The sequence below is a fragment of the Rhinatrema bivittatum genome, chromosome 4 (genome assembly GCF_901001135.1).
Source record: "Rhinatrema bivittatum chromosome 4, aRhiBiv1.1, whole genome shotgun sequence".
Taxonomy (NCBI): domain Eukaryota; kingdom Metazoa; phylum Chordata; class Amphibia; order Gymnophiona; family Rhinatrematidae; genus Rhinatrema; species Rhinatrema bivittatum.
In genome coordinates, this window is record NC_042618.1 from 473,233,317 (window position 1) to 473,246,099 (window position 12,783).

Below are 12,783 nucleotides of genomic sequence, written 5' to 3' on the forward strand. Positions count from 1 at the left end.
GGCCCCTGGTGGGACTCTATTCGCCTTAAGACCTTCCCTACCAACGGCCAAGGAGGAAACACATAGAGGAGCACGTCAAGAGGCCATGGAAGGACCAGGACATCCACCCCTTCCGACCCATGCTCCCTTCTGCGACTGAAGAAACGGGCCGCTTTCGCGTTCAGCCGAGTCGCCATGAAATCCAGCTGGGGATTCCCCACCGGCGAGTCAAGAGCCGCATCGCCTCCTTGGACAATTCCCATTTGCTGGGATCTAGCCTTTGTTGACTGAGAAAATCTGCCTGGACATTGTCCACTCCGGCTATGAGTGGCGCCGCTTTTAAAAATGAATGTGAAAGAAAAATAAGTGTGTTTGAGAGTCCTTGAGACCACGAAGTGGCTACAACAAAAAATCTCTCCGAGGTCCCTGGAGCAGACAAGTGATTGTCGAAACACGGCCGATGTCGGGCAGGCAGCTTTGACTCATGAAAAAGTCAATAGAAGTGACAGGAATCCTTCCACAAAGATTGATAAGTATTAACAACAAGAAGCGTAAGAGCTGTACAAGGGTCGAGCTGACTGCCAGGGAGAGTGAAAATCAAGGACTAGACATATAGTAATCAAACAATAAAAGAAAAACGAAAAAAATTAAAAAATTGTTTTGAGAATAAAGACGGTGACTGTACAAAGAGATGATGACAGAGTGGTCATCTCTGATATAGCCACCGCACATAACCACACATCAGGGTGTCCCCTTGATGGTTAGTAGTTTATGATCTTTCAAAGAAAGGGGGAACTGAGGTTCTGTTGTTGAGAATTAGACGTTAGGCATGGAGGAGGTAGGTCAATACTCTAGGCCACTTATTCCTCTTCCTTCCATCGAGACGCTGATTTGTATGTATGTCAAGACAGGCCTGGAGGGTACAGAAGACTCTCTGTTTAACGGAGTGCATGTGAAGTTTAAAGATTTCTCTTCCTGCAGCTCTGGATACAGGTAGTTCCCTGCATGTGATTCACACTTTTAGGGAATCAAAAACAAGAGTTGCTTCCTGAAGCTGCCTTGCTTTTCCTTCCCCCCCCCACCACGCTTGTGCCAACTTTGCTTTACTAAGTGCAAGGCACTTGGCTTTTGTTCAAGTTTCTGTAATCTGCTTGGGCACAACAAATGCTTTCCTTTTATCTTTTTGCTTTGGATATGTGGGAACTGCTCTTTACTTTAAATCTGATGCTGCTCCTTGCAGAACATTTCTCACACAGGTTCTTTCTGCAGGTGGTTCCTGTACCCCTCAGCTGTTGCACAACCGATGACCTTAAAGAGACCTTTATCGTACAGGCTCAGGAACAACAGATTGAGCTGTTAGAAATCCCGGAGCACTCCGACATAAAACAAGTATGAGCCCGGATTTTCACCTTTCATTGGCTAGACCTCCTAGCAGTGGGGAAGCCATGAGAAGAGGCTAAGCTGCAGTTTAAGTTGGTTTCCATAACAGGAGGCACCACACAGCTGGCTCCTAAGGGGAGACCATGGAAGCGGGGAGAGGAAATGGTGCTGTGTTGCTAGGGCACAGGGCGGAGGCTTGGCTTTTGATGGTGTACGCAGGGGCGTACCAAAGGGAAATTCGCTCTTATGTGTAAGCATTCTTTGCTAGTGTCAAAGGCTTGCGTCCCACTAATTTGGGTCTTTAAAGAATCTGGGACAGAAAAATATTTGCCGTCTGGCATGATTACAGTATTATCTTTAAACAGAAAGTTGCTGAAGAGGAGGCCCATCTTGAACCTTTGCAGAAAAGGGGGGGTTTGTGCGGAGCTGTAGGGCAGCCTCACTAGGAGCCATCGGCTGCATTTAATTCTCTTCTGCCATGACGATGCCTTTTCGGATATGCATCTTCCCCAGGTTTTGCTTTGGGCACTGCCAGTTCAGCTGGAAACTTCATCTGCCCTCCTTTTGGCAGCGCATTGGCTGGCAAGCAGAGTGCAGGATGCCGGGATTAAGGTTTCTTTTTCTTATCTCTGAAGTCGGTGTGCAGGGGATGCACTGCTGCTCACGAGCGTAGAAACAGCTTCTGGTGTCCGTGGCAAAAATAGTCCTTTACCCATGTCTTTTGTTTGGGAATAGCCCTAAGCTTTAGCGTCAGTCTCTTTACCATTTGCTTCTACACCAACAGTGAGGAGTTTAAAAAAGCGGTCATTTGTAAATAAAATTCAATACTTAAAGCCGTAAAGTGTTTGAAAGCGGGTTACGGCGGCTCATTTCCAGTCCCATGCGCCCTGCCCCATCTCTCTCTTCCCCCCCCCACACACACACATACAAAAGCCCATGTGGGTCAGAAGAGCTGGGGAACAAAGGCGCAGCATCCAGATACAGATTGCTCAGCCTGCTGTCCCCTGACTGCTTCACGTAAGGGTCCATGGCCATGCATGCCACATGTGTCCGATGTGTACAGACGCACGAGCAAAGCCTCCACGAGAGGCAGGCTCACTCATAGCAAAATGTGCTTGAAAAATAGCAAAATCTGGGAGTCCCCATTTTCATCATAAAGATCACTTGTTCAGGAAAATGTTGACTCCTACGAGTGGAACCTGCTGTCTTAAGAATTACTTAAGAGGGAGAAAATCTCAGCCTGCTATTATCGAGGCTTTTTGAAAGGTATGTGGAGGAGCAGCCTGGTGCTCGGAGCAGAGGGGAAGCCAGGATTCAAATCCCACTGCTGCTCCTTGGGACCTTGAACAAGTCACTTTACCCTCCTCTGTCTCAGGGCCTGATTTACTAAGGTTTTTTTTTTCCTCCTGTTCTGTGTCAATGGGGAAAAATGCTTAGTAAATGACCCCCTTAGATTAACAGTAACAGTGTTACTGTTAATCTAAGGGGGTAATTTATTATAATTTTTTACTATTTATTTATACAGTTTTATGTTGCTTGTAAACCGGTCCGATGTGCAAACGGTTATCAGTATATAAAAATGTTAAAATAAATAAATCATTTGGGGATAGGGAGATAGCTTCAGTACCTGAATGTAATCCGCTTTGAAGTGCCGAAAAATGTAATATGAATCAAAATAAATACAACATTTGTGTTTCTCTATTTGTTGTTCCTTAGATTGTGCAGCCTGGAGTTCCATATTTTTATGTTGAATTGGACACAGGGGAGAAACTTTTTCATAGAATTAAGAAGAATTTCCCCTTGCAGTTTGGAAGGTTTGTAATTGGATGACAAACAATTAGCTTTCTGGTCCATGTATCTTCTCGTTTGTATGGTGACTCATTCATATTAGTGCGTTTGAACGTACAAGCCAGTGAACAGGTTTTGGAAAGTCATGTCGTCTTGTGTAGCAGTCAATACTCAAAACACCCCTTACCCACATATTATATAATCTTAGCGATGAGCTTGAAGGAGCACAATACCCTGTATGGCAAAACAGGGCTTTGCATGCTCTGTGGTTATTGTTGTACCCTGTGACATTTTTCCCCAGAGAGCTCATTTCCTCTGTGCTGCCCTACAGGTCACAGGTGGTGGTTGACCTCTGCAACTGTAGTTCAAGCAGAGGCTTTGCATGCTTGCTGACTCAGCATACACTTCCCAGCATCCCTGAGAAAGCTGTGAGACTGAAACAATCTGCAGTGCCATTGGCCAGTACTAGTAAGTACTGTATGCGCTCATTGGCTCTGCAGACAGAACTAGCCCTGAAGGTTCTGGAATGCTCTGGTCTTGGCTGAGAGTACAGAGGGAGCAGGTCTTTCTGCTGAGGCCCTGTCAGGCTCCTGTGGGCAGCCTTTTTAGGAAAGAAATGGAGAATAAAACAGAGAATGTCATAATGCTGCTGTATCGCTCCATTAGTCCTAGGGGAATTCTGTGCTGCTGTGGAGCGCAGATTTTCCCTCCGCATTCTGTGCAGATTCTGCACAGAATTTGGAAGGCCCCAGCGACCCGTGAGCTGAGGTCATCCCGCTCATGGCCAAGATGAAGCAGGTGTGCTGTGAGCAGAGCCCATCCTGCTTGTAACAAAGTTGGAGCAGGCCCTGGTTAGAGTGAGGCTGTGTGTGTGTGTGTGTGTGACTGCGAGCCTGGGGGGTGAGAGAGCATGTGTGAGGAGATTGTGAAGGAGTGTGTATGTGTGAGAGATTAGGAGCTGGTGTGTGTGAAAAAGGGATTCTGTGTATGTGAGGGTGCTTGTTTGTGAGAGGGCCTGTGCGAGAGTGTGTATGTGTAAGAGAGCCTGGTGAAGGGATGTGTGTGTGATAGAGAGCCTATGTGGGGGGGGGGGGGGTGAGCGAGAGAGTGAGCCAGTGTTTAGGGGTGTGTGAGAAAGAGATGTAGGTAGCCTGTGTGAGAGAGAAAGGGAGCCTGTGTGTGTGTGTGCACGAGAAAGAGGGAGCCTGAATGAGGGTGTGTGCGTGTGAGAGAAGGAACCTGTGTGTGTGAGTGAGAGAGAAAGGGACAGAAGGAGCCTATGTGAGGGGCAGTACTGAGAGAGGGGGTCAAACTCTGGGGGGGGAGGGAAGAGATAGTGGCAGGTGGAGGAGTTGGGGCCTGAGAGGGCAAAGTGAAAGGAGAATGGCCGGGGGAGTAGGGAAAGAGGGTGGAAGGGACTCTTACAGTGAACTTCTAGGGAAATTCTGCTAAAAATATTTACAACTCTGCATCTTTAAGTAATAACTTTTTTCCTAGTGAGTAGCCAGATGGACTCAGTACCAATGGGTATTGTGCTCTTTTGTTAGCACATGGGAGACTGAGTCAGATTTCAAAGCTAACGTCACTCTAGATATACCCCTGCAGTAACCTCAGCTCTTCAGTATCTCTCCATCTCCTAGCAGATGCGGACACTATCCCACACACTAGAATAGTGTTAAGAATTACAGTAAAGAAGAAACAAAATTTACCTTAAGGAAGATCGAGCCCCGCTCTCCTGCGGTGATACCTAAGGGTCCCTCCCCTAATCGAGAATTCCTGAGGTGATTTCCGATATCCCTCAGAGGTGGGCCTTGGTCCGGCAGCTGGTTCCTGGCGTAGACTTAGCCCCCAGTGTGGCTGAAAGGCAGCGGGTGCAGAAGCAAGCGCGGCGGTGAAGATAATTCCCTCTCCCCCCGCAGCTGGAGACCGTCTGGCACACGATCGGTAAGGGCCGAGACCAGGTAAGAAAAAAAAAATCTTTAAATTCAGGTCTCCGGAGCTCGGATTGCTGTGCTGAATCCGTCCCTGGCGAGGTTAGAAGGGAGCACTGATCAAGTTGAGCAGCCTTGCTTGGGCTAGGCCCCGATCCGGTGCAAGGGTCCACACATGTGGAGACCCTTGGGGGCGCCATCATACACGCGAGGTTCATCGGCACCATCTTCCCTTCTCGACTGGCGGTACATGCGGGGCAGGCCGGGTGGCCGAGGCGCCAAACTTGTGCGCGTCCAATATAGATGCGCGCATAGCTGCGAGCACAACTGAGAAATGTGCACAACTGAGTGCACCCGTGTGCATAATTACATGCACAGCTGCGTTTACAACTGCACGCGCGCAAACACACAGAGACAATGGCACCGGCACCCAAGAAGGCCAGAAGGCACTCTTTTTGCACAGCCTGCCACATAAGAGCCGCGCAGCGTGAATTGGAGTCCTGCCTGTGTCAACACTGTGAAGAAGCCCAGGAGATGGTTCCGGAACTACTGACGATAGCTCCCCGGACCTTTGCATCTCCGAGATGGCTTCCTCACAGGAGGGCACCTCTGGGGTCCCTACTCCGACTCCCCCTGGGATTAAAATGGCCCCAGGGACCTTCTCCTGGTTGGCATTTTTCCAAGGGCTGCAAGCCTTCATTCAGGCGCAATCAGCCCCAGCTGCGCCTCAGGCTCAACCAGTGCTGGAAGCACAAGATCCTCCTGGCCCGGCTCGGATGCTTCGAGACATGCCTTGCCTAACCAAGAACTTCCTAACAGGGACAAGGACACCTCAGATGATGAGTGACTCCCTGGAAGAAGGAGAAATCCCTCCAGGAATGGAACCATTCCAAACCATGCTTTGCGTCTTCCACAAAGATGAATTACCAGCCCTTGTTTCCCAGACTCTGAAGATGCTGGGTATTCCTGGCACGGACCCTATGGCGGAACTAAAGAAGAACCCCATCTTGGTGTCCCTTCGTAAAGCCTCATGCTACTTTCCAGTGATGGAAGCCATCCAGGAACTGATTGACCTGGAATGGATGCCCCGGAGGCCAGCTTCAAAGGGGGTCGGGCCTTGGAAGCCCTAAACCCCCTAGAACCAGCGACCAAGGAATGCCCTTCATTTCCCGAAAGTGGACGCTATGGTCTGTGCCGTCTCAAAGCGAACAACGATTTCCGTTGAAGGAGGGGCTGCATTGAAGGACAGACAATTAGAATCCATCCTTAAGCAGGCCTTTGACGCAACAGCAATGACACTGCAGATTGCTTCCTGCTGCGCGCACTGGTGGCACGTTCCTGCTTGCTCCTCTCGAGATAGGCAAATAACTCCGGAACCTATACCGGTGAGACGATGGAACCTGCAGCAACCTTCCTCACAGACGCAAGCTTAGATCTGGTGCGCACCTCAGCCAGGGGCGTTGCCTTGGTAGTGGCAGCCAGAAGACAACTATGGCTACGGAATTGGTCTGTGGACAAGACATCTAAAGTGACTCTCACAAGAATGCCTTTTAAAGGATCTCTCTTGTTCGGAAGCGAATTGGAGAAGTTAGCAAATGGGGCGAATCCCCAGTGCCTCATCTACCGGAAGATAGGAATAAAAGATCTCAGCGTCCCTCACCCAGAAGAACCAAGGGCAGAGGATTGCAGCGCTTTAGACCCTACAGGAACTCGCAGTTCCAGGCACCTCGTCCCTCCAGAAGGTCCCTGCCCTTTTGGAACAGGCAGACCAAGAGGGGAGCAAGCCCGGGGGCAGGCTCCAGCCGTACTCCCCAATGAGAATGGGCCAACCCATCCATAGGAAGAGGATATAGGGGGACGACTTGCCCTCTTCTACCAAAGATGGGTTGAGATAACATCAGTTAAATAGGTTCTAAACATTATTCGAGAAGGTTACTCTCTGGAGTTCCGCAGCATCCCTCGAGATATTTATGATGTCACCCTGCCACTCCCACTCCAAGAGACTGGCAGTAGAAACCACTGACTATTCAGTCTGAAGGCAATAACTCCGGTTCCCATGCCCCATCAAAATATGGGGCACTATTCCATTTATTTTATCGTTCTCAAAAAGGAAGGATCATTCCAGCCCATCTTGGACCTCAAGAACATCAACCGTCATCTGCAGGTTCTACACTTCCCCGTGGAAACTCTTTGCTCCGTAATAACGGCAGTACAACCGGGAGAGTTTCTAACCTCCCTGGACCTTTCCAAAGCCTATCTTCACATTCCAGTCCATCAGGATCACCAGCGCTTCCTGCGCTTTGTGATACTGGGTCACCATTACCAGTTCGGAGCGCTACCCTTCAGCCTAGCAACCGCCCCCAGAACTTTCACCAAAATCATGGTGGTCGTAGCGGCAACACTGAGGAAGGAAGGGATTCTGGTACACCCTTACCTGGACGATTGGCTAATCAGGGGCAAAGTCTTCGGAAGAGAGCCGGCAGGTGACCAGCAGAGTCAAGAGCCTACTGCAGGAACTCGGTTGGGTCGTGAACAAGGGCAAGAGCAGTCTGCAGCCCTCTCAATCGCTAAAGTACTTGGGGGCCCGTTTCAACACCAAGCAGAACAAGTCTTCCTCCCTCCTCCAAAGAGAAGGAAACTGATGGAACAATTACGATGGTTGATAACCAATGCACACCCCAAAGTATGGGACTATTTTCAAGTCCTCTGCCTCATGGCATCAACCCTGGAGGTCATCCTGTGGGCAAGGGCCCATATGCAACTGCTCCAGCGCTCATTACTGTCACAATGGAACCCACTGTCCTAGGACTACTCAATTCGCCTCCAACTACCAGCAGAGGGTACGTTCTCAGCTCCAGTGGTGGCTACAGGAAGACCATCTAAGCAGAGGAGTAAGCCTATCCCCACCGAACTGGATCTTGCTCACCACAGATGCGAGCCTGTGAGGGTGGGGAGCCCACTGTCAGGAACTGACGGCCCAAGGACAATGGAAGAGGCAGAATGGAACATAAACCGCCTGGAAGCTCGAGCAGTCAGACTGCGATTCAGCCACAGACTCAGAGGCAAAGCAATTTGAGTAATGGCGGACAACGCGACAACGGTTGCTTACATCAACCACCAGGGAGGAACCAAGAGCCAGCAAGTGTCTCTGGAGATAGACCCTCATGGCATGGGCGGAGATAAACCTACAAGGGATCTCAGCCTCCCACATCGCAGGAAAAGACAAAGTGTCAGCAGACTTCCTCAACAGAGAGAGCCTGGACCCGGGGGAATGGACACTATTGACCACAGCCTTCCAACTGATAGTAAATCGTTGGGGCCTCCCAGCCATGGATCTACTGGCCACCCATCTCGGTGCCCAAGTCCCCAGATTCTTCAGCCACAGATGAGAGCCACAATCCCAAGGAATCGACGCTCTCGTCCAGACTTGACCAAAGGAAGACTTACTGTACACTTCCCCCCATGGCCACTACTGGGCAGGGTCATCAGCAAGATAGAACATCACGGGACTAGTTCTACTAGTGGCCCGGATTGGCCAAAACGACCATGGTACGCAGACATGCAAAGACTCCTTGCAGGGAACCCTCTGTGCCTACCTCCGGCAGGGCCCGATTCTCCACGGAGATTCGTCTCAATTCTCTTACGGTCTGGCCCTTTAGAGGACTCGCCTGAAGAAGAGCGGTTACTCAAAGGCCGTGATTGACACCCTGCTCCAAGCCCGCAAGTTCTCCACATCCCTGTTATAGATACGGATTTGGAGAGTATTCAAAGCCTGGTGTGAGGATCGCGGGATTCCCATGATTCTGAAGTTCCTACAGGACGGTATGAAGAAGGGGTTGTCTTTCAACTCCCTCAAGGTCCAAGTAGCTGCACCGGCCTGCTTCAAAGCAGAAGTGGACGGTATCTGGCTATCAACCCATCCGGACTTGTCCCGCTTCCTGAAAGGGGTTAAACAACTCCGACCACCCCTAAAGTGGACCGGTGCCTCTATGGAATCTCAATCTAGTATTAGACTTCCTAGCTGGGGCTTCCTTCAGACCAACACGTGGTCTGTCACTATGCCTCTTAAAATTAAAGGCAGCATTCCTGGTGGCAATATGTCCAGCTCGTTGCATCTCCGAACTACAGGCACTATCCTGTTGGGAACCGTTCCTTAGGTTCACACCTGGAACCATACAACTGCGCACTGTCCCCTCCTTCCTACCGAAAGTGGTTTTCAAGTTTCACTTGAACCAAACCATCTCGCTACCATCTCCAGATGAACATAAGGACTCGGAAGACTCACACCTTCTTCGCCATCTAAATGTCGGTAGACTCCTGGTGCGATACCTGGAAAGATCGGAACCGGTGTGCAAAACGGATCACTTGTTCGTTCTTCACAGTGGGAAGAAATGGAGAAGCGTCCTCGCGGGCGACCATAGCCCGCTGGAACAAAGAAGTAATCAAGGCAGCCTACATAGAGGCAGGAAAGCCCTTACCTCTACAGGTTAAGGCTCATTCTACGAGGGCCCAGGCAGTCTCTTGGACAGAAACCAAGCTGCTGTCACCTGCCGAGATCTGTCGGGCAGCAATGTGGTCCTCCATACACATCAACTCCAGGTTCTACCGCCTGGATGTTCAGGCTCGAGAAGACGCAGCCTTCGCAAGGGCAGAATTAAGTGGGCTATGGGCAGCCTCCCGCCTCGTCCGGGAGTAGCTTTTGTACATCCCATTGGTCCTGAGTCCATCTGGCTACACTAATGAAAACAAAAGTATCAGGTAAGTAATTTCTCCATTTCTGTATTATATTTTAAATTAATTACTTAGACTGTCATGTATATTGTGTTATTTTGACCAATATAAAGTATGCAGAATTTTGCAGAATTCTATGTTTTTGCATGCAGAATTTTAATTTTTTTGCACGGATTTCCCCAGGAGTGGCTCCATTGTGCACCCTTATTGTGAGTATTTATGTGCAATTCTGGTCACCACATTTCTCAAAAAAGATCTGGAAGAATTAAGAAAGGTACAGATAAGAGCAACTAAAATGATAAAGGGGATAGAACAGTTCCCCTAAGAAGAAAGGCTAAAGAGGTTAGGGCTGTTCAGCTTGGAGAAGAGACGGCTGAGGGGGAGATATGATAGAGGTCTATAAAATGAGTGGAATGAAACGAGTAAACAATCAGTTGCTTACTCTTGAAAAGTACAAAGACCAGGGGACACACAATGAAGTTACTGGATAATATGTTTAAAACTAATAACAGAATTTTTTTTTTTACTCCAATACGTAGTTAAGCTCTGGAATTCATTGCCAGAGGATGAGGTGAAAGCTATAGTGTAGCTGCGTTTAAAAACAAAAACGCAGTTCCTGGAGGGAAAATCCATTAACTATTATTAAGGTGGAGCTGCAGAAATTCACTGCTTATTCTTGGGATAAGCAGCTTGGAATCTATTGACCTCCCCCTTGTGATCCTGCCAGGTACTTGTGACCTGGATTGGCCACTGTTGGGGAAACAGGATACTAGGATGGATTTTTGGTCTGACCCAGTATGGCACGTCTTTTTGTCTTAGGTTCTTATGTTCCACTATATGACTAATGGAAAGTGTTTATTTACCTTTTACTTTTTAATCCTTATTGTTTTACCTGTTGCTGTTTGTAAATTAAACCTTTTTTTTGTTTTTCTTTCACTGTTCCTACTTTTTGTTAATAAATTTTAGTTTGCCTGCTACTGCTGTAATATTTGTTTCTGTACTGAATTGCAGGGAAGTTTTGGCTAGTGAAGCCATTCTGAATATACCTACCCGAGCTGACTGGAGAGAGTGTCGGTACAGCCGAGAAGAGGAGGAAACGCTGGCCAAAGCTTTCAGACGAGACTTTGAACCCTTTGACTTTTCCTTGACAGATTAAACAACAGATCCACCGCATCAGTTGCAATCTGCTCTTCTGAGGAGGGATTATCTACGGACAGCAGTGCGCTGTGATCTTTTTTTTTTTTTTTAGCTTCTGGATTGCTGTCCTATGATTTTTATAAGGATACCCGAGGAGCAAACCTTTTGGAGCCGCTGGTGAAAGTTCCTTGAATACCGGATAGAACGTTCTAGCAAGACGGTCAACTTCCTTGCTAAGAATTGCGGTGATGACGTAGATCGAGGGACGTGACCCTACTGTGACCGCATGTGGCATCATCTGAGGCAGTAACATCGCTGCCCGGCCAAACAGCGGGCCTTGGTGGACATTGATACACAGTGCAGCTCTGTACAATTCTTTGACCATGTGGTATCTCGACTCGCGTCAGAACGAGCCCGTGACTGCTCCCTTTAACTGTTGTGCGTTTCAGGATGAGGGCTTACGAGTAGGAGGAAAAAGTGAGGGATGAGGTGAACTGTGAGAAGAGAGCGGGCCTGCAGATTGGGCCTTGTGTGCGCACGGCCTAGGAAGCGACGTTACCAACAGAGACGGCGAATAGCTTAAGGTTCGGACTCTGCCTGCGCTTTGTGTGAAACCACATGCTGGGGTTAGTGTTTGAACTGAATGCATCATGGGCGCTCATGAAATGTTGTTATTGGGGGAGGGGATGAGGGGGTAGACGTTTGTAAGGTTTTTATTAAGCAAAGAGCTCTCCAAGACATTTTCCAGCATAACCAAGAAAATTCTAGAAAGCAAATATGACAAACAGAAGAAAGAGAAAAATTAGTTTCACTAATATTCCAGAGGCCTCTGAAGGGAGAATGACAGTAAAATGTTTTTAAGGGAGATTATTTCCTTGGGCTTTTTAAAACTGGCAGAAACAGAATGTGATTCGGTCGTGTACTTTCTTACCATTTTTTATTGCAATAAACAGTATATTTTATCCGATTGAAGGTGTTCATCTTCCTCCCGCTCCATGTTGGATGTGTTTCTTGCTTTTATGTATTTCTGTGGTGCTCGGGCTTGCCTTGGCAGTGCTGTGAATGTAGAAAGCCGAGAGCGAGGCAGAGCAGGGACTCCAGCACTGAGAGCGGCTGCGGGCAGAAGAAATTCCATCTTCTGTTTTTGTTTTGTTTTTTTCTTTTAAAATGTTAATTGGGATTTAAGCGAATTAAAAGTAATTTAAAGATCAGGCATTGAAAGACTGTTTTTTTGCAAAGCGAGCACACAAGCCATGGCTTTTCAGATTGCAGAACTAGGTCTGTCCTGGGGTTAAAGGCTCAGAGATGGCAGATCCTTGGGCCCAGTTGAGCGTAGCTGGGCTCCTGGAGCACAGTTTGCTTATAGATTCATTTTTGTTTGACAAAAAAAAACTAAATGTTACAAAGAGCTTCACTGCAGAGTGTTTGTTTACCGACCTGTATTTTCTAGTATTGAACAATTTTACCATGTAAATGTTTTGTAAAATAAACACTTTTTTATTTAAAAGGTTAGGGGACTCCTGGTTTGATGAGAGAGGGTATCTTTCATTACTTCTCTGGCGCTGATCTTTTTCTACGGCAGGGGGTGATGGGTACCTGACCTGAAGGTGCGCTGGGATACCTGGAAACTGGCAGCACATTGAGGGGACCGCTGAATGGCGTTGGTTTGCTTGCCTGCCTCGAGGCGTGACACATGGATATTTCACATTCATATTAATTTTGCTACCAATATAACTACACTCCCTTCCTCAATCGCATCTCCCCCCCCTTCCACAAACCAAAAACGTAAACATTCGGTTGGATCCCATGTGGTCAGATGTGGTAGAGGTTGCGTGAA

General features: G+C 48.2%; 1 protein-coding gene across 2 annotated transcripts in view; it reads left to right on the plus strand.

The window, feature by feature from the left end:
* CWF19L1 (CWF19 like cell cycle control factor 1) overlaps positions 1 to 12,458 on the plus strand; it is a 68,543-nt gene extending 56,085 nt beyond the window's left edge. Inside the window, exons 13-15 of one of the 2 annotated variants that reach the window (XM_029597255.1) lie at positions 1,249 to 1,368; positions 3,076 to 3,173; positions 10,821 to 12,458. In XM_029597255.1, the coding sequence (XP_029453115.1) occupies positions 1,249 to 1,368; positions 3,076 to 3,173; positions 10,821 to 10,965 (363 nt within the window). In that variant the 3' untranslated portion in view covers positions 10,966 to 12,458. The remainder of the gene's footprint in view (positions 1 to 1,248; positions 1,369 to 3,075; positions 3,174 to 10,820) is intronic. The other variant, XM_029597256.1, reaches the window with a different exon arrangement.
* Positions 12,459 to 12,783: the final 325 nt, after the last annotated feature.